The following is a 26,715-nucleotide window of genomic DNA, read 5'->3' on the forward strand; positions in this document are numbered from 1 at the left end:
TTTGTTTTTTGACATAGGAATCCAAAATTGCACTTTTGTGGTGTTTTTCCCACCAAAGGGAACTTTTCTGCTCCTTTTTCTTTTGTTCTCTGAATTCAAACACACTCGTTGTTTTGACTCTAAAGTGAATAACACTTTCCAAATGCCTGCATGTGTCTGTAATGGATAAGCTGCATATTTAGGCAATAGAAAACACTTGTTTATGCTTGCTTGATTTTGTTTGGAAATATAGATTCAGTCTGTGTTTATATTCTGAAATCATCAGGTAACATTAATGGGCATTTCGTCATCTTTGTGAGAATAGACCACAATCAGTTAGTGTAGTATATCATCATTGAGTGATCGCGTTCATACATTTGGATCATAAAATAAGCCCATCAAAATGAACAGCGAAGATATTTTAGGATGATAGGCAACAATAACCAAAGCAGGTAGCAACAGTTAAGCAATCAAACGTCTCACACCCTTTCTAGGACACCTTGAGGGTTTCCATACCTTTAACTATTAAGCTGCATAACAACAACAAAACCAAAAACTAATCCTGCTGCTCTTTAGACATTGCTGTAAAGTGCGTTTGCAGGTAAACATCACTCATTTGTCATCGTGTAGAATGCAGCACTGCACCATTGCAGTGAAGACCACTGGTAAACTTGTGTTTTCACAAGAACTGAATTTTTGAAATGTTCCTAGAATTTTTTTTCCCTTCTGAGACATTTCACTATCTCACGCTGTTAACACTGCTTCATGGACCATTCCAGTTTAAAATGACCTGTGTGCTAAAGGAGTGGAGTGGCATGGTGTTCGAGGCAACATTCTTTTAAGGGGAACGTCTCACCCCTGGGGGGGGTCCATGAACAACTCGTTGTTGACCTCTGAGCTCCTGAAAGAAGGGATTTAAAGCAACATTGGGTAGAAAAGAGTATTTTTAAAATGTAGTATCCCCGGTTTCAGAGCTTTGCTAACAGCCAAATATTAAGCGAGTGCAACAATGCAAGACATAGCAGCCAGCTAATATTACCTACTAGTTCAACAGCAAGAAGCCCAAGCAGCGTCTGTCTTTGAGCTTTTTATTTCACAATCCCAGATTTACTCGTCATGCAACTTCAGCATCTCTCCTCTTTTTCTTTTTTTTTTTAAACTTCATCCATCGATGTTCTTTTTTGCCTCTGCCATTATGTCCATATAGGCTGTTGAGCCCAGTCCCATTGCCTGCTTGCACAGCTCCAAGTTTTGGCATCACACCAGCTTCACTTCATTAGCAATGCCCTGCTGCCTGGGCCTGAAAAAAAAACTCCTCTTTCCGGTGGTCCCTCGGCTCTCTGAGCTCAAAGTCCTGGCAGCCCTGCTAACAAACTGAGCTAACAGTAGCTAACAGCAGCTATAGTTCACGTCAGTTTACCTCGCTAATATAAAAATATTATGTAATAATAATCCAGTTTCACCAAAATTAGTGAAATAATTGGGGGGTGTGACTCTGGGAGATTGTACCTGGAACCCAGAGTAATAGATAAATAGGTATATAGTATTGGTATGGGTTATTTACAAGAAGTTATTTCAGGTATTTATGATGCTCTCACAGAGTACATACCAACCATGCACCTTTTACGGCAAGTTAAACGCCACAAAGAATTCTAGCTATTGCTACTGCTTTCGTCCTCACAAAGACTCTTTGACATCAGTGCGTCCACTTTCCAAACATACCTTCCCTGCAATAAAAACCTAAAGCAAACACTCAACAATGAGTAGCATGTTTTTACAAATCCACAAATCATCCTGGAGGGGACTGAGGTCTTTTTATAAGCCATTGTGTGAAGTATATGTCTACTTCCTATTTGTGGGGTGTGTGCCTACAATTAGAGGTGTATCTAGAGGACATGTGGTGATAAATAATTGTATGTTGTATGTTGGTCAGAAAAGCTACACAAGAAAAAAATGTAAACAGAAAGTGTGCGTCTTTGCTGTGTTGCCCGGGAATTAGATGAGAAGATCAATATCGTCTCTGTGCATTCAGCAGAGCGACTGGTCCAAGAAGTGATTAGCCAATCCAAGCACAAAGACTGTAAACAGGATCAAGGACAGGAAAATGACATTCAGACCTCGAAAACAATACCAAAAAACAGGACGTACCATTTCACTGCTTGCATTTCTGTCCATGCTTATAGCAGAGTCCCTGCTGTGTTGCTCCTCCTGAGGTTTCTCCCTGTGAAATATGTTTCCTTATCTCAAATACATGCTAAAACCAACCGGCGATATTTAACGTTTTGAATCTGAAATCACGTCTCTGTGTGCAAACTTGTTCTTATTTGTGAAAACTGAGATCAGCGGCAAAAAGGTTACTTAACCATAAGTGAGCTACAGTTACAGTACACATCTTTTGTTGTGAGTAAAGTGCACACTTGTGTTTCTCTTGGAAGGTTATAACATTTACACACAGTTACCAAGTCCAAGCATGCAGAGAAGCTGCAGTACAAGGTCATACATTAAAGCTATTCATGTAAATCTTCTGTCATTATAATTAGATCTATAGGAAGTCTCCTTGACACTAGTGCGACTGGGCTGTACATTCAAGAGATTTAAATGAGCTATGAAGCAGTGGAGTATTCCGGGCTGTACATACTTATCATTCCTGCCTGTCAACACTCAAGTGATGATGCCTGAAGTTGCCACTCCAGAGAAGGCAGTTCTGTTTATGTATTTGTTTGCAATATTGCCATGACAGCATGTAGTGCGTGTTTAAGAACAAGGAGAAGGATGGTGAACACATTATTGGCATGTGATACACACACCCATACTCACCTGGCACTCAAACTTCTGACAGCCAGATTAGGACACACATACACACTCGCTCACACATCTGGCACACATTTCTTCAAGGGTATTTAGCATTCCAAGTGACGCTATAACAGTACGCAACATACGCCAACCTCTTATGCAATTGAGTCTTCCAGCAGGCTAACGTCAGAGGAGAACCAGGTGTTTATGGGCTCTACTCACACACACACACACACACACACCTATGAACACACACCATAAACATACATACACGACCTGTATCTGTAGCCATAGTCAAAGTTTGCGTCATGGTATGGACAGCTGTTCCTAAAAACAGTGCCAGTTTATACAACTGGTATATTTCAACACAAAGCCTCAATACGTGCTTTAACCAATTAGTCACAGTCAGGCAGGGCAAGAAACATAAGCAGTCTGACAGGTTTAATACAAGCCAACAGTTTGGTAAAATATTTGAATCAGTGTATTCGAAGTAAACCTGAAAGTGAACACACTTGGCCTTTCTCTAAATGCTGTGAGTTCTGCATAGTTGGTGGTTTAAAACATGTAGAATTGTCTGACTGGTGATTACAATCCTGATATTTCTGCAATAATAACAAGACAGAGAAACTGTGGGATATTTTTCTTTTGTTTAACCATCAGTGTGGCAATATCACAACAAAAGCTTTACAATATTGTATAAAATCTGTCTGTGTTTCCAAGTGTGACCCTTTCCTTAGGATGCCCCTGCAAGGCTGGAGGGGCCAGCTGGAGTCATTGATATGGGAAACTCGGTTACACCATGTGGTTATGGTCAGGAATCCAGAGAGTCAACTGATATTAGATTACTGACACTCTTTCTCTCCTACTCCCGGATGGCAGATGGAAGTCCAAATGCAGACACACACACACACAAAAACACATGAATGGAGACACATGTGATCTAATGTAGCAGCCACTCTGTGTCTCCATGTGTCATCTTAAATCTCACTTATTTTCTCTGCTTGGGCCTGAGATTGTGAGTCTGTGTGTGGGCAGCTGTCCCACCACTGGAGGTGAGAGATCAAAGTTCAAAGTTGTGTGGGTTGTTAATTTTCTCAGTGCTACTATCTCTTACACACATACGGACAGAAATAGCTTTATGTTTTATACATAGTTAGACTTTTTTTTATTTAAAGGACATTAAGTTATATAGGATCTGTTATCTAGATGCACAACAGTGTTAAAAAAGGTACATAAAAACTGACTAATTATGCAGAATATTGTTGTATTATTCATGTAATTTAATGTTGTAGCTTGTTGTCTAGGTGCAGCTCATTATTTCATATAATGTTAGGTTCAGTTTAACTGGTAACAATGCATCTTATTCACTTATCATATCACATGTGTTGTAGCCTACTTTATGTAAAATGTTTATATTAAAGTAACTAAGTAATAAAAAGTATAATATTTAACTATGAAATGTAATGGAGTAGCACTACAACACAGCAGAAAACAGAAATATTCAATTAAAGTACCTCAAAACTGTGACCATATATACTTTTCTCTTATTGATTGTACCAGTCAATAAATTTGACCTAAACTTGCTTCAAAACATGAATATGAATTTGAACTGAAGGAGCTCAGACACGCATGTTTATACTTTTATATTTGTGTAGACCCCCCTAGCCCCTAACCCTAACCCTAACCATCACAACTATAGGCTGATCTCTGACCCTTACACAAAATTTATTATCCTACAAAACTCCACAAGTCCCTCAAACAGTCCTTTGAAGAAATGACGACCAGACAAAATGTCCTTGCTGTCAAGGTCTAAAACTTAAATTGGATCTCACAAACACACACACACACACACACACACACACACACACACACACACACACACACACACACACACTAATGGATTTCCGTTTACATCCTGCCCAGCAATTACTGAGGATGGCGTCCATCCTGCTGTGTAACAGCTCGCCCTCCAAAGGATAATGGGAGGATGACACTGAGAGGCAGGGGAGGATCAGCAGAAAAACAGATGTAAGAAGTAAACAGAGAGAACGTGGTTAAAAGAAAGGTGGTTTAAGATAGGTGTCTTTTTTTTTCATTTGCTCAACAGTTTTATTTTTTTAAAGACAATGCTAGAATACAGAAATGTGACTGATTGAAAACAGAAAGTTCTAGTACTAATAAAGGTACTGTTTGATCCTCCGTAAAGATAAGTGTGAATGTAATTTTGTCCCATCAATTCACGTTTTTTACGTCTCTACTGAAGCCTTTATCGTTATCTTTATCAAAGGAGAACGCAGGAAGTGGAGTGAAAGATGAAAGCGATGGTTTATGTGATAGTACATAAGAACGGAAGACAGGAAAAGCAGCAAAAAGGATCAAAAAGGACGTAGAGGTGTGTTAAAAATGACATGTGGCTTCACTCAGTTGGGACATAAAGGGCACAGCAGGGAACAGGTTTGTTAGAGAGGCAGATAATAATGTAACCTGTAGCCTCTGGATTTGACTTATTTACTCATTTGCACCTTAATAAACACATTTCCAACAAAAAAACAGAAAGAACAGCGTCATCCTCAAATTATGCAGTGTTGACATTTATTAATAGGATACACACAACATTTTAAGAGTGTTTTCTCATGCCAGTTCTGCTAATTGCAGACCTTTCAGCAGGATGATCGTTGGCCATGGTGCAGAGATCAAGTGTCAAGTTTCAAACTCACTGCATGTGTGTGTGAGGCGACAGAAATGGTGTGTGTGTCTGTGTGTGTGTGTGTGTGTACATAACAGCCCTTTCCCTGTTTCTTTCCGTGTCAAAGTTCACCTAATAAATGTCTTGACTCTAAGTTTTTTGCGCGGTTGTGTGCAAGCGTTGAGTTTTGTCCACTGTTTGTTTGTCTCTAAACATAATGAGTCCATTCACCGGCATGCCCACTGCCCCCCCACCTATCATCAGCACACACATACACAGACAAACAAATAACCTGAAACGCAGCATTTCACATGCTGACCCGTGTCCCCCAAAACAAACAAACAGAGAATGTCGAGAGCAGATGTTTGGTTGGTCAACTGAATCCTAGATGATGTTTTAAGCTTTTGATTCTGAAAGATAACTATATAGAGTGCTGTTTGGTAGTTTCACAACAAGCGAATCCCTTACTATTTCAACCATCGAGACCCTTTAATAAAATGTTGAGCTGCTAAATGTTGAGCTGTGCATTCACTAGCTGTTTGATGCTGGACAGGTAGCATACAGTTGGTCCTTGAGTTTTTTGGTTGCCTGCTGCAGTTGGGAATAATGCAAAGAGAGTAACGTTGTAAAGTTACAATCCTGGAGACAGTCCTGGTTTGCTTGGCGACACCTGTGATCATTGCCGGTAATAGCAGTTCTGTTTTAATAATACACACCCAGAGTGCCATTTAAAATGATATACATTTATATTAAACACTGGTGGCAGCAACACACCTAGAGCAGAGAAGAGTAGTTTATGTTTAAGCAGCCAAACAAACCAGCAGCTGGACTGATTTCTCTAATCATATTGTCTTAATAAAAAAGACAAAAGAAGACAGTAGTGTAGTAATGTCGTCCAACACTTGTCATAACATGAAATGTGCATATGTGCCAGCTTGTGCATTCCATAACATCAAGTATATTGTATGGTCAGAATGTTGGACTCCGCAATTAATAATTTAATCTATTATACAGAGAAATACTGAACAGAGAAAATGTGTTTTTACATAATTAAATCTTTAATATTATAACGTATCAAGTCTGCTCAGGGAAATTGGCCCGACTGACTGTGATTTGTCCTTTTAAAATCCTTTGAAAATAATCATTGTGCATTTACACCAAACCATGTTTCTTAGTTACTGAATTATGAGGCTTCAGGCCTGCAGAAAACTGAGGCATATTTACAACCAAAATCATTCGAAGTAAGTAGTAACTCAGACATTGTTCTGCTGCCAGCAAGCCAGCAAGAGAAAACACACAACTCATCTCTTTGTCACTGCCTCTCTTCCTCCCGTCAATGCTGACTCTTCTTCTTTGTGTCACTATCTGTTTCTCTTCATCTGCTTTTCATCCTACTCCCTCACCCTAAATGGCAGTTACATAAAAACCAAACAGAAAGATGATGCCTTCAGGCAGAGAGAGCTTTGGAAAAAAAAATGCAGAAGGGGAAAGAAAAAAAAAAAAGAAGTCCAGCACTGGGACAGACATACATACAGAGCGATGAGAGACAGACAGAAGGCAAAAATAAGATACTAAAAGAAAACCAGAGCTCCACTCCTAGTTGGGCTTCGCTTCCTATTGGCTATTAAAGCAACCAATTGGAGTCCAGGGGAGGTGCACTTCCTGTGAGGTCGAGGTAGGGGGGGGGCCTCCCATGAGGTCTGATGTGTGTGTGTGTGTGTGTGTGTGTGTGTGTGTGTGTGTGTCTGTGTGTGTGTGTGTGTGTCTGTCTGTGTGTGTGTGTGTCTGTGTGTGTGTGTGTGTGTGTGTTTATGTGCAGTTAGAAATGTAAAGACGCAGTTTCCAAGTACAGTTTTGTAGGCATGTTTTTGTGTGTACTGGTGGCACGTGAGTATACCTGTGCATGTGGAGCGACATTCTTGTGTGTGTGCCTTATAAGGATATACATGAATGTGTGTTTCTTTTGAAGACTGGTATGTTCAGATGTAGGAATGTACACATTGTGTGATATGGGCCTGTGCCCGGGGTTGTGGATCAGTGAGTTTCAGGAATAAGGGTTTTACAGGGACTCTGGATTCCTGGGAAGTTTACTATATAAATACCATACATCCCAAATCAACTTGGAAAAAAGGGAACCTTTGAGGACAGAAATACATTTTACTTATGCAGCTCAATACTGTGTAGGGAGTTGTATTACATATTGCAAAATTAGTCTATTATCTATTAGTTTTATGTACCCTAAAGACTGATTTTTCTTGTACTGCCACCATGAAGGTGTTTTTTACTGAAATGTCTCAACAACTACTGGATGGATGGCCATGAAATTTGGTACAGATATTCATGGCATACACAGGATGAATCCTAAGCACTTTAGCCCTTTAAACACTTTAGAGATTAAACTCCTAAAGGATCCACATGAAACTACACAACTGCAACCAAACTAGACCACCAATACAAGCCATCATCGCTTAGACAGGGCCTCTTTCTAAGCATGGCAATTATATGGTTGGTTGCATAATGCAAAAGTCATGCTACCGGGCAGGGCAACTGAGAAACTGAGTGTGTAGTCAGGTCAAGCTATTTTTTTCTGGTCTTTCCAAGCCCGGCTAGCTCAGTCGGTAGAGCATGAGACTCTTAAAAATGGCAAACATTAGTTGACACATAATTCCCACAAAACACTGGTGTGTTGCGTGAAGCAAGCAGCAAGTTTTGTGACGATACCGAATTATTGTTTTTCACGATGGTAGGGAATTATATAACAGAGAAATTGTAAAGGATTCCGAAATCGGAGCCATTTTTTCTTGATTTCAAGCCCGGCTAGCTCAGTCGGTAGAGCATGAGACTCTTAATCTCAGGGTCGTGGGTTCGAGCCCCACGTTGGGCGTTGGTGTTTTAAGCTTGAGCAGTTCAGCAGTTAAACTCCTAAAGGATCCACACAGAATTACACAACTCCAAACCAATGTAGACCACCAATACAATCCATCATTGCAGAAAAAAAGTGGAACATTAGTTGAGACACAATTACACAAGTTCAGAGATTAAACTCCTAAACGATCCACATGAACACCTTCCTACTCTGGAGATGATCATATCAATCAATACACTGGAATACACTGTTACATAAAAACAAGCTTTTAAAAACATGTTAGTAGGCAAACTTTATCATTTCTAGTCATAGCTAGCTGCGTTCAGCCAAAAATATTATCATGCGAGCTGTGTAGATTCTTGAATGGCATCCTTGTGTCAGATGTTTTCAGCAGGGAGTCTCAAATAATAGATGTTTTTGATAAATGTTTTATGATGTAAGCATTATTAATATCTTAATACTCTGCGAGATAACAACACTGAGACAGAGCAAAAACAGCGATGCAGTGAAGCGTATGTACATCCATAAATTCATTGCAGGTGCTGTGTTGCAGTTTCCCTTGTGCAGGTACAGTATTTTTAATCCTAAACAATTAAGGGAGGAAAAAAACATTTTTATTGCAGTATTATAGACTCAGAGCGGCTCAGAGTGAAGCCTTCAAACCTGCTTTAGACAGTACGACTGGATAATATTCAGCTAGCCCAGACACTAATGTGCTGCAGCTATCTGTTAAAGCTTTAATAACAAAGTCAGCCAATGAATGATTAGGAAAGTTATAATTTATAGTTCCTCGCAGACGAGCAAAGAGAACAAGAAAAAAACTTCCTCAAAAGCAAAATCTGAGCTGGGCAGTCAACTGTAGACATTCGTGACTGAGCATCAATGAGGCCAAATGGTTGTAATTCACAGCTTCTGAGAGTGAATGTTTGTAACCCTGCTGACCTCCTGCAACCCCTTCTCCAGAACGGTGCTGTAAATAAGGATCTGACACTGCCCTACCTGTCCACTGAAACAAAGGATCAAATGATACTTTATGTACACATTTTAATAAATCATGATAAGTGCAGATTAAATGTGATAAAAGCACAGTCAGTACATTTAGAGAGACATCACACTAAGTGAACACACATGGCCCATAAAACTGTACGTAAGCCATTCCAATGTTTTGATTGTGATGTGTGTGTGTGTGTGCACGGGTGCGCGTGTGTGTGGGTGTATGTGTGTTTTGGCAGCCTGCCCAAGGCTCATGTTGATAAAGTGTGGCCACATGAGTCCCCTAAGGAGAAAAGATGGAAACAGGCCAATACATATACATACATTTTCTCTAACTTTCCCCCTGTTTCTCTATGTCCGTCTTTTTTATTTAATTTCCTCTGCTTTTCTCCTTCTTTCTCTCCTTTTTCTCTCCAGTTCTCTCTCTCTTTGCCTCTCTCGTGCATGCAGAAAAACATACAAAGGGTTATAATGCATGTGTTCATAGTGTTTTGACAGTCTTCCAGTTCTAGGAATTGCTTCATACTTTCTTGGAGATTAACCCAGACTGGATCAAACTGTACAGTAACACACACCGTATGGAAAATGAAATCAAGATTTCCAGCACAAAAAATACAAAACACGGGTTCTAATTTGACGGGGATCACAACATCAGGACAGGACCACAGACAATATGCTTAATTAGATTTAAAATTAAACCCTGGAATTAGGTGCAGGTTATCCGAAAATACCAGAAAAACATACTTTTCCTCTTACGGCGAGAGACAGTTTGTTTTAGTTTTGGTTTGTGGCACTCAAAGAGTCCAAAACCTACATCCAAAAATGTCAACATCAACATCTTGTTCCAGAAATCATGGCACAGTTCTGATAAAACATAGACTAAGTCAATGAAAACTTGTTATTTGTTACCAAAGTGAAGCCGCCAAATCGCTGTCTCGCCGCAGAAGGAAGCCTGCCAACAGAGTCATGGTTGAGAGGGAAGTGGATGTAAACACACTGGCTGAGCTGAACAGTAGTTTTGTGGTGTTTTGGTTCTTGCCGTTGGTTAGTTACATAGAAGTTTGCAAGAGCTAGCGCTGTCAGAGTACGAGGAGGAAACCAAGTCACATGATCTCAGTCCATTAGAACACTGCACGTCCTTGTGTGCATGTATAGCAACTAAAGACATAGCAGCAGTGTTGACTGTTAAGGGTTCAGTATGCTTCAAATGAACAAGTTCTTCCAAAGCTTTATTCAAACATATCTGTTTAGAATGGCCAAGTTTCAAAAGACAAGATAAGGATAGTGGTGCACACTTTCAGACTATCCTCATTCATTCATGGTGTTTCACTCGGATGTTCAATGAGCCAACAAACAGCTACTTGGAAGCATACTATAACCTTTGCACTGCTCTAACATATCATGCTTTTACCTGTTTCACTGCTACATACCAGCAAGATCAGTATTTACAATAAAAAAACGCAGAATCTATTAAAGACAGTATGTCTAGGATTTTTATATAATAATAGCATTGCTGAAATTATTCTGTTTTTGTTTGTAAATAAGACAGTGAAAAGTGGTCTTACAGTGAATGTTTCTACCACTAGGGGGCATCAATTCCACGATGTTTGAAATGAAATGCACGGTAGCTTTAAAGAAGTGTTGATGGTCTACCGAACTTTCGTAAATCATTTTGCTTCTTTGCAAAGTGACATGTGGTATATCAGCATCATGCACAGTTTTTATAGTACAATGATGCACCACAATAAAACCATGATAATACCATCCATCACATTCACAATAACTATACTCACATTTATGTATTTTGTCTGATCTGACACAAAAGCATGGTTTGGGCTGTTCTGTTGCTGTACAATATACAAGTTCATTACAAGTAAGACTTTAGTAATTACCTCAGACTTTTAGGGTGTTGCTTCTTGGAGACGGTTTTCAACACCCAAAAAGTGGGAGAGTTCACTTCATTTTGAGATTGTTAGGCGGTTTCTGCTCAGTTAGTTGCACATATTGAAAACATAATGCAGAAACTTCCTTTTATTGAGTGTGGGGCGACAGAAGACACCAGTGCATAGGACACAGTACCATATAAAAATAGAGGCAGCACACACAGAAAAGCTGCAGGGTTGAACAATTGCTGTACATGTACAGTGTCAACGCTCTGTTTGTTTTGGAGCAGCAAAACGCATTACAGCAGAATGAGCTCATAAAGTACAATGTGTCCCGAGAGCACATGATCGACTTCATGTATGTGATCTATGTCTTTCTTAAACACATCTCTGCTTTCTGTGCAGCCTAAAGAAAAACAGACTGCACTGATTCAAACTACACTGACACAGCCTCGGGTAAAATGATCCACTTGTGGACAGAATACCTTAATCTACAGCTCAGTGTTAAGTAATCCAATATGTCCATGTGTAGCCCATGCGCTATAGCAGCACAATAACTAGATTTAGAAACATTTAAACTGACATGTGCTGTGAGTCATACATTAAGGCTTTATGTAATGATGTTGAAGGTTTTCTTCTCCTACCTCATGCACTATTTCTTTTTTTGGAAATTGTGAAAGTTTCAAGCTAGAAAAAAATGTAAATCACCCGTTATCACCCTGCTTCTCTATTAAATTACTGTTCTTGGAAGATAGGAGAATTTACACACAAACACAAATCGCTATATCATTCCAAAAACAACTACCTCCAATCACTGGAAAATGAGCTGCAGTTAGAGCTCTCATGATAAATGAACCACGAGAAAAATTAGGAATTTTCTGTTTTCAAACCACCAAAATAAAAAGAAATGCTTATCTTAGCCCTCCTTGAAAACAGCTGAGTGGGTCATGAGACTAAATTTGGTATGATGAAAACAACAGTTACAAAGACGCATGTAGTGTTCAATTACTAAGCTATGATAAAAGCGCTGTCCGATTAAGTCAATTTCTTGCTCTCTCTCATCAATCACTTTTCTGGCTTGTATTTGGTTGTGAGAATAAATAAACAAAAGAATGAGCATGCTTAATTTTATTGGCCAGACTATGCATTTGTCCTCTGGATGTAGCCTGTTGGTGATATTCTTGGTCATTGCTGCCCTCTCCTGGTCAGTTTCAAAAGCTTAAAGTACAAGTGCAAATCTGAAACCTGTATCTGACCATTTCAGGGAGGTTCAACCACAAATCTGAACATGAACCTGTATGCCACGAAGAAGACGGCAGCTGAGGGCATGCTGGATATCGCTCTGTTCCTGGCTAACATCACACACATGAAAACTGTCATCGAACAAGGAGCTGGATACAGGTACAGGTTGCATTTAGTTTTTAAAGAAGATATTTGTCCCCAAAGTCTCACTGCAACATTCCTAATCCATACTTTTATCAAAATGATCACATTTACTGTATATTTTTCTTTTATACTTTCCTCCTCAGGTACTACATTGCTGTCCTGACTCTCATCTCCTTCTCCTTGGCTCTCCAGATAGTGGCTGGAGTCCTTATCATCATCATTGGTGAGCCAATCACATGAGCTGACCTCTTCAAAAATCCATCCTCCATGTTTTTAACCAATCATATTAACACTCTAATAATGACACACTGATTTGTTGTGAAAATAGAGGCAGCTAAGATTGAAGTCCAGTCACATTTTTGTCTGTTATAAAGAGAAAGCAATACATTCTCCGTGTAGCATGAACAAAAAGCTTGTGTAGTTTGTTATTTCTGGTGTGTGTGTGTGTGTACATGTGTGTGCTTGTTGCAGCTAGGCGAGACGTCAACGAAGAATCCAACCAGAAGCGCCTGGACAGCCTGAACAACACCACAACCATCATCATCTTCCTCATCTTTGTCACCAACATCTTCATCTCCGTCTTCGGGATGGAGCGCACCGGCCTCTTTGCCAGGATGCATTTCTGACTTTCTGATGTAGGGAATGACTCGAATATGTGTATGTTTTTGGAAAGTAGGGAAAGATTTTGACACATTCAATGTAGGACCACACACACACACACACACACACACACACATACACACACACACACACACAAACTTACTCAAAAAACTAATCAACTACAGCATTATTGTATTCTGATTTGATTTTATTCAGTATGAATGGACTGGGCCAAGGGACCAACTAGATGTGTGTGTGTGTGTGTGTGTGTGTTTCTCTCTGTGTGCTTGTGTTCTTGTCTGTGTGTGTAATGTATGCATGTGTGTGTGTGTGTGTGTGTGTGTAGCTCGTGTTGAGTTCACCCTCCTCCCATCTTATCAACGGTTGTTAAACTTCCTGAACAATCTGACCACCGGCATCATCTTCCTCACCCTCATCATCAACATCATCAAATCCGCCTTCGGCACACAACGCAGCTGCTTCCTGCGATGGCTGCTTCAGCGTTTCATTCTGTGAAACAGCCTTAGCAGGCACATTCACACACTGTATGTACATTCATACACAAAAAGTGAATTTGTACGTGAAACTCTTGAGAAGTTGCCATTAGATGGCGCCAAAGCGGGTGCTCGAAATCCTACAAAGAGGATATATTAGCAAATTAATCTTTATCCATTTATGTATAACTGCAGAGAAAAATACTGTTTATTTCCATAGCAATAAACAGTGGCATCAGTACTCTTGGAAAGAAAGCACATAGTATTTCTTATAATTTTCAATCATTAAAACTGACTCCATGTCTACATTTTATTAATCTACAAGATGTTCTCAGGGTCTGCCACCGAGCAATTTGCTTTAATTGGAACAGCTGGGGGTCTTTGCTAGAGGGCAATATTAAATTGTATTTGTTAAGTGAGGGGATTACATCTGTTATGTGGAATTTATTTAATGAACATAAACAAAATATTGTTAATATAAGTCTGGTCAAAATGTCACATAAACTAAACAGAGGCTGGAGAGTGGGTGACCTATATTGCTGTTTGTATGGGTACATTACTGTATGTTTGTTTGTATGGAGTCGTTGCGAGTGTATGTAAGTATGAGTGCACCAATTGTATGTGTGGTATGTGGGTGGATGTGTTTGAAATGTTTGAAATTGTGTGTTTGTGTGTCTGTTTGTGTGTCTGTCTGTTTGTGTGTGTGTGTATGTTGTAGCCCGCAGGGACCTGAATGTGGTGTCCAATCAGAAACGACTCGACTACCTGAACAACCTCGCTACAGGCGTCATCTTTGTCACCACCGTGATAAACTTCTTCGTCAGCTTCTTCGGATCCAAAAGAACTGGCTTCTTCCGGTGGCTGCTGGCTCGACTCCACTTCTGACACACACACATACACACACACACACACACTCAAAACCTCACACGCACTCACATATCAAACACACTACTACAACATGCATGCACATACAATATTTTCACACACACTTAAACATGTTGATTTAAAGTTGAAGTTAAAAACTCTTTTTCTATAAAGTTGAGACGAACATTTCACATGCAGTATATCATGTTAATTTGTGTTTTGAAAAATGACTCACACTGTAATCCAACTAAAATGTTTTCACTTTAACCAACTGAATATCTATGTAAATATTCATTATTGTATTTGCATGTGTTTCATTATGTGTATTTCAAACTGTTTTACACTTTACATGCATTTTATTCTATATAATTTATTTTAAAAACTTCTTTGACACAGAAAATGATCTTGAGGTTCTATACCAGACAAAAACAGGGTAATATAAATAAATAAGAGACATCCCTCTAATATGTACGTACACTCTCCCCCAGAAAGCTAAATAAATGTAGTGATTCAACAGAAGTCTGTGCTATACTTATTGTAAACGAGTGAATGCAAAGTAACAGTGTGGACAGGAAGTGGACCTACTGTCACAAGCAAGTGTGCGTGTGTGTGTATGTGTGTGTGTGTCAACGTGCATATGAAGATGTCAGTGTTTGAAGAAAAGAAGTGAAATCTCATTTTATTTTGTCCATTCATTTTAAGGGAATCAAAATGTAGTGCATCATGGACAAACTGCAAGTCCCTCTGTGTGTCCTAGAGCAGTTTGAACCCTCTCTTTCTCTACTGTGTATGTGTGTGTGTGTGTGTGTCACAGGCCGTCGGGACCTGAATAACAGCGCCCTGCAGAATCGTTTGGATTACTTGAACAACGTAACAACCATCATAGTCTTCATCACCACAGTCCTCAACTTCTTCATCAGTACCTTCGGCATGCAGAGCACTGGATACTTCCCTTGGCTTATGATGCGCATTCACTGACACATTTTAGGTTGCACTACCACACAGACACACTCACCATAGCTAATAACATGCATACATACTGTATATACAGTGGACCTCACATTTATTTTATGTCTATTTTAGCTGTGCAACCATTTATTTTTAACAGAGCTGTTATGTGTTACGAGTCAGTACTAACTTATTTTATGATTTTTAACACATTAACACATTTGTTTTAAAAAAATATGTACATATATGGTAAAATATATTGTAATCCTGCTTATAGTGATAGTCCTTTACCAAGCTTTTATTAGGTAATGGTGACATCTTGTGTCCAAGAGATGTCAAGAACATAAAAGCAGCCCTCATCTAACAGCTGCTCACTTCAGCAAACACATTCAACAAATAAAACACAAGTTTTAAAAAAGGAGCCTTTGTTTTATTATTATGATGAACCTGCTCATCTTCTTTATTGTTTTGGATCATTTTAATGATGTGCAGATGACTCTGTGTTGGCTAACTTTACAGCAAATAAAGGAAAATGTAAGAAAATGTATCTGATAATAAAATACTGCAAAGTATTTCAGTTTCTATGATACATGTGCCCTTGATCTGCACTTTGTCTCTTCTCTTTTGATGTGGTTGATTTTCAACATTGAAGTAATCACAGGAAAATCCTATGAAGGACATGACAAGACCTGATGAATCTCTGGAAGTCGGTCAGTGCTGAAAAAGCCTTCTTTATCAAAGCATCAAGAGAGTTCATAGAAGTTTAATATGAGTCAGAAAGGGGAAATGTCTATATGAAATTAGTAGTAGGTATAGTAATAAAGGCATGCTTATTTGTGTGCTTAGTTGCAGCTACAATTTGGTAGTAGTATTGTTCCCTTGTTGGCTGGTTTGTTGTTACGTTTCAAGAGGCAAATGCTGCTTTGAGTAACTTTTTCCATGGAGAGGAGGAGGAGAAGAAGAGGAAAGGAGGGATCATGTGTCATTTCCAAGAAATGAAACTACACGCCTACGAGGAAACTTTTTTCGGACAAACACGCAGACAGACAGACAGACATCTCGGCAGGTAAAGTTCAAGCTCGTTTTCTGATCTTCCTCTTTCTTTATACTTAGATGAGAATGTGCTATATATAACTACAAAGAATCAAACAATGTGTCTTCAATAATGTAGTATCACAGATCCTAATGCTAAACTACCTGGGCTGTGTTTGACAGTGGAAAGAATATTTCTTGTATTTAATCAGGTCAAATAATTACAAATTTCATGATTATACCTTTATTTACTCTGTTTGTTGAGCTCAAAGGTTGTTTACTGATCAAACTAGAAGCTTGAATTTGAACCAGCAGTTTTATGTATACACTTCTTCCCTTTGGTCATTGTGATGTCTTATGTTGATAAAATCCAGTTTATTTTTTGAATGTTTAAACATTCATGGGCTATAATTCTGGACATAGAGACATGGTAGAAATATAAAGTTGCATAAAAAGTACAATAAAATACCATTAAACTGAAGTCAGTTCTCCCAGTCATTCTGGCAGTAAAAATGCTGACTGATGACGCATCACTGCAGATGTTTGCTCGTGTGCACTGCTGTGGCCACAAGAATGACTTTTGAATTGACTGCACGTGTTTGAATTGCAAGGGAGAAATCCAATGAAGTTGATAAAGTAACACATAGTTTAAGTGGGGGTCTTGGTGTCAAGGACATGAACCTTTGTTACATGTCATTTTTTTGTCATCTCTATTATGTCAGCTATTGATTAAAGACATATAATACCACCATAATAAAATAACAAAATAAAGCCATTGAGTAAAGCTTATTTTTAGCCTTCACCAAAACTACATAAGTTGCTTGAAAGTGTTTATTAGAATTCACTTTCAGGGGCATACTGGATTGACTTGAAATTTGAAATTAAAATTTGAAAATTTGAAATTAAAACTCTTAATCATCAAGTCATGTGCATCCTTGTGTTGCCTTCATGCTCTGATCTGCATATTCTGTTCATATTCTATTCAATTTGATAGAGGTAAAAAATTATTTTGAAAGTCTGTCAAAAATGTAAGCAACCTATTTGATTAATATTTTTAGGATATTTTTAGGATTGAAAAAAACAAAAACTTAATCATCAAATCCTCTTCTCTTATCCAGACATGGCTTCAGCCATGAACATCCCGTGTGAAGAGCAGTTCAGGTGTTCAATCTGCCTGGATGTGTTCACTGAGCCCGTCTCTACACCATGTGGACACAACTACTGCAAGACTTGTATCACAGATTATTGGGCCAGCAAAAACCCGACACAGTGTCCGCTCTGTCAGAAGAAGTTCAGAAAAAGACCAGAGCTTCAGGTCAACACAGAGTTCAGAGATATGGTGGAGCATTTCAACAAAATGAGGGTAACGGGTGAATATGACATCCTTGCCAAACCAGGGGAAGTTCCCTGTGACATCTGCTGTGGGCTGAAGCTCAAGGCCCAGAAGACGTGCCTGGTGTGTTTGACCTCATTCTGCCAGCATCACCTGGAGCCTCATCAGAGAGTCACAACACTTAAGAAGCACCAGCTGATCGACCCTGTGTCAAACCTGCAGGACAGGGTGTGTCAGAAGCACGACAAGATGTTTGAGCTCTTCTGTCAGGAAGACCAGATGTGTGTGTGTTTCGTGTGCTTGAAAGATGACCATGCAACGCATAAAGCCGTCCCGTTAGAGCATGCGTCCAGACAGAGGAAAGCCGAGCTGGTCAATTTAACATCAGAGATAAAAGCGATGGAAAACGTGAAATCCCGGTCTATTGAAATATTCGAATGTTCAATTAAACAGGGCAAAGAAGAGTCAGAGAAACAAATAGCAGAAATTGCTGAGGTTTTCAATGCTCTTGTGGTCTCTCTACAAAGAAGAGTGCCTGAGTTGAATGAGTTGGTCCAGGAGAAGCTGCAGAAAGCAGCAGAGAGGCAGGCTAAAGACAATGTGACACAGCTGGAACAAGAAGTCAGTGAACTGAGGAGGAAAAGAGATGAATTGGAGCAACTTTTACAAACTGAGGACCACCTACATCTCCTACAGAGCTATCAGCCTCTCTCCTCTCCTGCACACACAAGGGTCCAAGTTGATCGTCCATCTCACCTCACCTCTCCCTTTAGACCAGACGTCCCTGAGATCAGTCAACAGACTTATGTAGAGATAGTGAAAAAAGCAGTGGGTCAGATGGAAAAGATACTCAGTAATGAGATGGAGATGCTTATTCACGAGGTCAGGCTTTCAGACGGATGTGAGGCCACAGCACAACTTTATGCAGCTGAAAAACCGATGACAGATGAGTTTATTAGGGAAGTCTGGAATCCTCCTCGGGACGAGTTGCTGATGATCCAGCAGTGTGATGCGGTGGATGTGACTCTGGACCCCTACACAGCCAATTCCAAACTCGCGGTGTCTGAGGATGGGAAACAAGTGAGATATCACAAAGGCGGACTGTTTTTTCCTATTTTATTCAGGAGAGGATTTGAATTTAATCCCTTTGTCCTTGGGAAAGATGGTTTTTCCTCAGGCAGGTTTTACTATGAGGTTCGGGTTAGTAGAAATATAGGCTATGTCTTGGGAGTGGCCAAAGAGTCCATTAGCAGGGAGGGATACACCTGTCCTGTGCCTGAGAATGGATGCTGGACATTTACTAAAACCACCAACCAATTCAAAGAGGAATATCTTGGTCATTTTCTTGAACCTCCTCTGAAACTGAAGCAAGGGCCCCAAACAGTTGGTGTGTTTGTTGATTACGAGAAGGGAGAGGTCTCCTTTTATGACGTGGACACCAGGACTCTGATCTACTCTTATACAGGATGTGCCTTCAGTGAGACCACAACATCCCCAAAAGCTTTTCTCTATTCTATGACTGGCACTCCCTTAAGCAACAGACCAAAGCTCTACCCTGTTTTGGGCATCTCTGGAGGTGATGACATACTTGAAATCACACCTGTGAGATGCAACACATCCCATGTCTAACCAGGAGATGGCACTATTGTTTAACCAGTGTTCTGCTCTGTTTCTATGTTTATCAGATGCTACTATAAAAGGAAAGAAGGAGTGGACAGTGGCATCATAAGAACTCAGTTTTATCTGTGGCAGTCTTTTATACATTGTTTTTAGAGCTGAAACGATTTGTGAATTTGTCATTTAGTCGATCTACACAAAATTATAATAATAAAACTATATAATATTGACTAAAGATAAATCAAAAGAACTGTCTTCTTCCGGGTGGCTGCTGGCTTGACTCCACTTCTGACACCCAAACACACATAAAACCACATATGGACACACATCAAACACACACACACACACACACACACACACACACACACACACACACACACACACACACGGTTTGTCTTTTTATAGCATTAAACCTATGAATGTTATTGGCGTTTGGGTTATTGTAAAACAAACAAACAAACAAACAAACAAACAAACAAACAAACAAACAAACAAAAAACAGCAACTTTAAAATAAAGTAAAATACCACAATAAAAAAAAGAAAGAAAAGAAAAATAAAAGAAAAAATATTTTAAAAAAACAATACATTTGTAACATTTATTGTCAACAGATTCTGCCTTTTTTTTCCTACTTAAAAATAAAAAAAGAGGCAAATACTGCTTTGAGGAACTCTTTCCAAGGGGAGGAGGGGGAGCGGAAGAGGAAGGGAGGGATCATGTGTCATTCTGTAGAAATGAAACTTAACTACACGCCCAAGAGGAACCTTTTTTTCAGACAGACAGACAAACACACAGACAACAGACAGACTACAAACAACAAACAGGCATCTCGACAGGTAAAGTTCAGTGTCATTATACTTAGATAAGGATGTGCTAAATATAGCTTTAAAAAGAAATGCGTCTTCAGTAATGATCAAAAATAGCACCGATCCCAGTGCTAGACGATCTGGGCTGTGTTTGACGGTGGAAAGCTCTTCAGTATTTTCTGTATTTAATCAGTTCGAATAATTACAAATTTCATAATTTCATTGTTCACTTACTTGTTTCACTGATCAAACAGGAAGCTTGAATATCACGAGCAAGAAAGAGATCTACTTACTCACTTCTTCCCTTTCGCCCTTATAATGTCTTTACATTATGTTAATAAACAATAGTTTATTTTTGAATATGTAAACATTCATAGACTATAATTCTGGACATGTCTTGCATATCAGCTGGGATCATAAAAACGGCCCTTTTCTCTGCTTTGTGACATTACATTTTCAAGATAAAGTTAATTTGATTTATTTAAAAAAAAGAATAGTTATCTTAAGAAGAATGAGAATTTTCTCAACCCATTAAAGAACTCATTTAATCCTTCAGTTTACCAGAAAAAATCCTATCCAGTATCATCAAATGTGGTGGTTTTCACTGGACAGTACAAGTATCACAGTTTGTGAGGTAACTATAACTAAAGCTGTCAGACAAATGTGGCAAATTAAAAAGTACAATATTCACCACTTGTTGTATTGGAGTAGAAATGTAACATTGCATAAAAAGGAAATTCTCAAATAAGTACAAGTGCCATGGAATTTGTAAGTAACTTGTAGAGTTGTAGTACTTGAGACTATATATCTGACTCTATATGTTGATTGAAACTAATATTTTCACACCTCTACACATCCTTGTGTTGCCTTCATGCTCTGATCTGCATATTCTGTTATTGAATTGGCTACAAACAGTCAAATTGACAGAGGTAAAAATAATTTTGAAAACCCAACTTCCTAGATAGGGAAATGGTCGTCAAAAATGTAAGCAACCCATTTGATTAACATATTTTTAGGATTTGAAATAAAAAATCTTAATCATCAAATCCTCTCCTCTTATCCAGACATAGCTTCAGCCATGAACATCCTGTGTGAAGAGCAGTTCAGGTGTTCAATCTGCCTGGATGTGTTCACTGAGCCCGTCTCTACACCATGTGGACACAACTACTGCAAGACTTGTATCACAGGTTATTGGGCCAGCAAAAACCCAACACAGTGTCCGCTTTGTCAGAAGAAGTTCAGAAAAAGACCACAGCTTCAGGTCAACACAGAGTTCAGAGATATGGTGGAGCATTTCAACAAAATGAGGGTAACAGGTGAATATGACATCCTTGCCAAACCAGGGGAAGTTCCCTGTGACATCTGCTGTGGGCTGAAGCTCAAGGCCCAGAAGACGTGCCTGGTGTGTTTGACCTCATTCTGCCAGCATCACCTGGAGCCTCATCAGAGAGTCACAACACTTAAGAAGCACCAGCTGATCGACCCTGTGTCAAACCTGCAGGACAGGGTGTGTCAGAAGCACGACAAGATGTTTGAGCTCTTCTGTCAGGAAGACCAGATGTGTGTGTGTTTCATGTGCTTGAAAGATGACCATGCAACGCATAAAACCGTCCCGTTAGAGCATGCGTCCAGACAGAGGAAAGCCGAGCTGGTCAATTTAACATCAGAGATAAAAGCGATGGAAAACACTAAATCCTGTAGTATTGAGATGATCAAACACTCAATTGAACAGGGCAAGGAAGAGTCAGAGAAACAAATAGCAGAAATTGCTGAGGTTTTCAATGCGCTTGTGGTCTCTCTACAAAAAAGAGCAGCTGAGCTGAATGAGTTGGTCCAGGAGAAGCAGAAAGCAGCAGAGAGGCAGGCTAAAGACTATGTGACACAGCTGGAACAAGAAGTCAGTGAACTGAGGAGGAAAAGATCCGAAATGGAGCAACTTTTACAAACTGAGGACCACCTACATCTCCTGCAGAGCTATCATTCTCTCTCCTCTCCTGCACACACAAGGGACCAAATTGATCCTTCATCTCACTCCACCCCTCCCTTTAGACTAGACATCTCTGAGATCAGTCAACAGACCTGCATAGGGATGGTGAAAAAAGCAGTGGGTCAGATGGAAAAGATACTCAGTAATGAGATGGAGATGCTTATTCACGAGGTCAGGCTTTCAGACGGATGTGAGGCCACAGCACAACTTTATGCAGCTGAAAAACCGATGACAGATGAGTTTATTAGGGAAGTGTGGAATCCTCCTCGGGACAAGTTGCTGATGATCCAGCAGTGCGATGCGGTGGATGTGACTCTGGACCCCTACGCAGCCAATTCCAAACTCACGGTGTCTGAGGATGGGAAACAAGTGAGATATCACAAAGGCAGACTGTTTTTTCCTACTTTATTCAGGAAAAGGTTTGAATATAATCCCTTTGTCCTTGGGAAAGATGGTTTTTCCTCAGGCAGGTTTTACTATGAGGTTCAGATTAGTGGGAGTACATGCTGTGTCTTGGGAGTGGTCAAAGAGACCGTTAACAGGCAGGTATTCGGCTGTCCTCTGCCTGAGAATGGATGCTGGACATTTACTAAAATCACCAGCCAATTCCAAGAGGAATATCTTGGTCATTTTATGGAACCAAGCCTGGAACTAAGCCAAGGGCCCCAAACAGTTGGTGTGTTTGTCGATTATGAGAAGGGAGAGGTCTCCTTTTATGATGTGGACACCAGGACTCTGATCTACTCTTATACAGGATGTGCCTTCAGTGAGACCACAACACCCCTACAATCTTTTCTCTATTCTATGACTGGTCTGTTTGGTAGCAGACCAAAGCTCTACCCAATTTTGGGTATCTATGGAGATGATGACATGCTTGAAATCACACCTGTGAGATGCAATACATGTGTCTAACCATGGGATGGCACAATTGCTTAACCAGTGTTCTGGTCTGTTTCTCAGAGATGCTTCTGTAAAAGGAAACAAGGAATGGACAATGACATCATAGGAACCAAGTTTCAACTATGGCACTCAGAAATACTTAAAACGATTTGTGAATACATGAATTAGTCAATCTACACAACAATAAAATTAGATAATTAAGAAATTGCCAGAAAGTCTCTGGTTCAAGCTTCTCAAATGTAAATATGTACTTGTCCTCACAAGCTTATGTGATAATAAACTAAATATCTATTGGTTTTTAAGTGTTGGTTGAACAAAACATGTACCTTAAATTAATTCATTTGGGCATTTTTCATGATTTTCCCTATAATTGGTTTAATATTAGGCTCCAAAATGCAGTTGAAATTATAGAATACATACTTTTTCTCACTTTATGCAAAGTAACAACAACCATATTAATCAGTTACTTCTTTGAATTTTAGTATACATTTGTGAGCATACAGCATGTGTTATTTGATGTGTTGATCACTTTGACTTTCACATACCAGTATTTTTTTTTTCTAAATGCATGCTTTTTTTTTGAAGGCATCCATCATCTGTCTGGCCTGCTTGGCCAAAACATATCTGATAAAGAGCTTCAAAATCAGGTGTTTATGTGCTGCGTACTATGCAACATATGTATTGTACAGCATAATAAAGGTCTTTAAAAACAAATGCTTCTCAGATTATGTTTTTTCTTCTGTTTCCTTAGATTTCATTGATGGGTGTCATATGCCTTCCTCATGGGCACTGTTATGATTAGCAAAGGAGGGTCCTTTAAGTCATTTTTTATGCTGACAAAATACATAGAAGCCACCAGTAAAAGTTTTGTATCTTTCAGAAGGGAGCGCTGGTCTACCACTCCTGGAGCTTTTCTCTCAAGGGAAACTTTAGCCAGCTGACTATTTATACCTCAGCTGTCTGACTGACTGGCGCCCTGGGAACTGGGCCACTCTGTATGTGTGTGTGTGTGTGTCTGTGTGTGTGTGTGTCCCTTTGGTCATTGTCTAGTTGGAAAAATTTCTTGGGGATGAGACAGAAAAAAGGCCTACAAGGCCAGGGTGACCAGTTATGAAATATACCACAAACCTTAGTTACATATTATATGTAGGTCATTCACTCATCAAACAGACTGACTCCTAAATGTCAACATGCCATCGGTCCAATGCATGGTTGCAGAAAGAACATAGAAGCATCACTCTAAAAAGATGGGAGTGAGGAAATCAAGTATAAATGATGACTACAAACTAAACGTACTGAATACAATACAGATTTCTGGTTAAACATTTAAGGTTTATGACATTTCTACACTTGAACCATATGAATCCATACACACAGCTCATGGTCACTGACCCCCTATTTGAATCTAACGCCCAGTCCTTGTCTCCTCATTGTGGTCCTCTCACAGCTAAATAAACAAAATACTCCATCAATACAAATCCATCATGTGATGAAATCAAGAAATATCCCATTACTGTGGTTCAGGAATATTAAATGACAAAAGACCGTCTTTTCCCACAGAGAAGAAAATCCAGGCAGAAATAATCTGGCACAGATAACTGAGATAAGGTATAATGTCTCCTTGCTGGTATTAAATAAAGATGCTAAAGCTAATAAATCATGTTATCTGAACTGTTGAATTATTTCATCATCAATCAGTTATCCACATACACTGTCTATGTTTTCAGATTGTGAAAATATAGATTTATGGTATAAACCAAAGTAACCAAATGCATTTATGCAGAAGAAATGTATTTTTCTGTACTGTACAATTCTACTTCTACTTTGCTTGAGTATTTCTGTTTATTTCACTCCACTACATTTATCTGACAGCCTTATTTGTCACTTTACAGATGAAAAGTTTTCCAATAAACATGTGATCTACTATTATAGATTAGAACTGCCCGGTACATAGCTGTATATAAAGTTAAAATTACATTTATCTATTAATAATAATAATCTAACACATAAATAAAAAAAATGCTGGCTATGTATATATATATATATATATATCATATGGTATATAATATATACATAGAATATTAACTATATACATCAGTCATAGTCACTATATACATATACATATATATATATATGTGTGTGTGTGTGTGTGTGTTTACATTTAGTTAATATATATATATATATGGATGTGTGTGTGTGTGTGTGTATGTATGTCGGAATATATATATATATATATATATATGTGTGTGTGTGTGGTGTGTGTATGTATGTGTATATATATATTATATATATATATATGTGTGTGTGTGTGTGTGTGTGTTGTATGTTATGTTATAATATATATGTGTGTGTGTGTGTGTGTGTGATGAACAACACGATAAGGTAATATTAAAATGGAAAAAATTTAATTATTTTATTTAATCGCGACTTTAATAAATATCATGCACGCGGAGCGGAGGAGAGAGGGAGGGTGGGTTGGTTGGTACGTGACGGGGGCGCGCGCTCCACAGCTCCACCGTCGTGACGTCACGGGAGCGCCCGAGCAGTTAGGGGAAGCCACCAGTGGAGGAGCTGGCGAAAAAAAACGGGAAAGGAGGGAAAGATAGACAGGAGAGGCAGCGAGACAGTCTCAAGACAAGAGGTGGGGGAAAGAGAGAGAGAGACAGCCCCGAAAGAGAAAAGCGTTTCACCTCGGCTGACCGTCGGTTACGTTACGAAACGTCACTTTGAGGTTTGACAGCAGCAGGAGAGCTGAGGAGGAGATGTGACTGTGACTGGCCTTTCTTTGGCTTATTTCACAACCGAGGGGGCAGCAACGTAAACACAGCCGCAGTGAGTATTTGAACTTAGCTGGCAGTCCGACTGTGTGCGTGTACACATGCATGTTTTATTACACAGGCCCTACTGTGTGTATGTATGTTACATGTCCACGGCCAACCTCACATGTCTTTGTTTGTGTGTGCGTGTGTGTGGGAATAAAAGGAGCACGGCAATAATTAAAATTTGATGGCTGCTTTTGAGGCGCAGCGGTTTCAGGTCAGCTGTGAGGACCTTGTGAAATATCCGCCGGGGAGGGCATTATGACACATTTTCTATATTTGTTTTCTTGCAGGACAAACGACAATAAAAAAAAAAACCAATCAACAAGGCGTCCTCTCGTTTTGAACCAATTGTAGCTGTACACCCTGAGGCTTTCCGCCGGAATAACAGCCTAATAACAGCATGTCTCGTCCCTGTGCCTCTAAATGCGATTATCAATCTGTTCACTGCGTGTGTTGAAGTGCTGCTGACAGCCTTGTAGTTTCAAAAAGCCACATAATTGCTGTAATATTCTTTTACAGCGCCACTTTAGTGACCTCATTGTACTTTATAGCGGTATCACTAATATTCCCCGAGGGACTTGAAGTGTGCCTCCGTTAGTCAACATTAACTTTAATCTCTTGCTATAATATTCCCATGGGTGTGTTTTCATATTTCTAACATCTCGCATCATTTCTGCAGCTCGGTTGTTTGTCTTCTCAACTCTTTCAAGACAACTAAATAAAAAAT

General features: G+C 39.3%; 3 protein-coding genes and 1 non-coding gene across 18 annotated transcripts in view; all 4 read left to right on the plus strand.

Annotated features, from left to right (window-relative positions):
* LOC104934962 (ninjurin-2) overlaps nt 1-19,959 on the plus strand; it is a 34,337-nt gene extending 14,378 nt beyond the window's left edge. The window contains exons 2-5 of one of the 7 annotated variants that reach the window (XM_019264846.2): nt 12,465-12,601; nt 12,730-12,809; nt 13,533-13,731; nt 14,399-14,477. In XM_019264846.2, coding sequence (XP_019120391.1) covers nt 12,465-12,601; nt 12,730-12,809; nt 13,533-13,702 — 387 coding nt within the window. In that variant the 3' untranslated portion in view covers nt 13,703-13,731; nt 14,399-14,477. Of the gene's footprint in view, nt 1-12,464; nt 12,602-12,729; nt 12,810-13,057; nt 13,222-13,532; nt 13,732-14,398; nt 14,811-15,358; nt 15,904-19,808 lie in introns of those variants that run through there. The other 6 variants (XM_019264850.2, XM_019264851.2, XM_019264852.2 and 3 more) reach the window with 6 other exon arrangements.
* On the plus strand, nt 8,270-8,342 carry trnak-cuu (transfer RNA lysine (anticodon CUU)). Its single transcript has one exon. It is a non-coding gene; the product is annotated as a tRNA-Lys (tRNA).
* Nucleotides 16,168-23,880, plus strand: LOC104934963 (uncharacterized). The gene is made up of 3 exons (XM_010750743.3): nt 16,168-16,558; nt 17,643-19,484; nt 21,269-23,880. Exons 2-3 carry the CDS (start codon nt 17,645-17,647, stop codon nt 23,176-23,178), a joined length of 3,750 nt encoding a protein of 1,249 aa, XP_010749045.3. The 5' UTR covers nt 16,168-16,558; nt 17,643-17,644; the 3' UTR covers nt 23,179-23,880.
* Nucleotides 23,881-25,691: 1,811 nt separating this feature from the next.
* Nucleotides 25,692-26,715, plus strand: part of LOC104934965 (ELKS/Rab6-interacting/CAST family member 1) — a 120,332-nt gene continuing 119,308 nt past the window's right edge. For 5 of the 9 annotated variants that reach the window (XM_027291946.1, XM_027291947.1, XM_027291945.1 and 2 more), the window contains exon 1: nt 25,697-25,998. The gene's annotated coding sequence lies outside the window, so the exon portion shown is untranslated. Of the gene's footprint in view, nt 25,999-26,715 lie in introns of all 9 variants that reach the window. The other 4 variants (XR_003464318.1, XR_003464319.1, XR_003464317.1 and 1 more) reach the window with 3 other exon arrangements.

This window comes from Larimichthys crocea, chromosome XX (assembly GCF_000972845.2).
Source record: "Larimichthys crocea isolate SSNF chromosome XX, L_crocea_2.0, whole genome shotgun sequence".
NCBI classification, from domain to species: Eukaryota; Metazoa; Chordata; class Actinopteri; family Sciaenidae; genus Larimichthys; species Larimichthys crocea.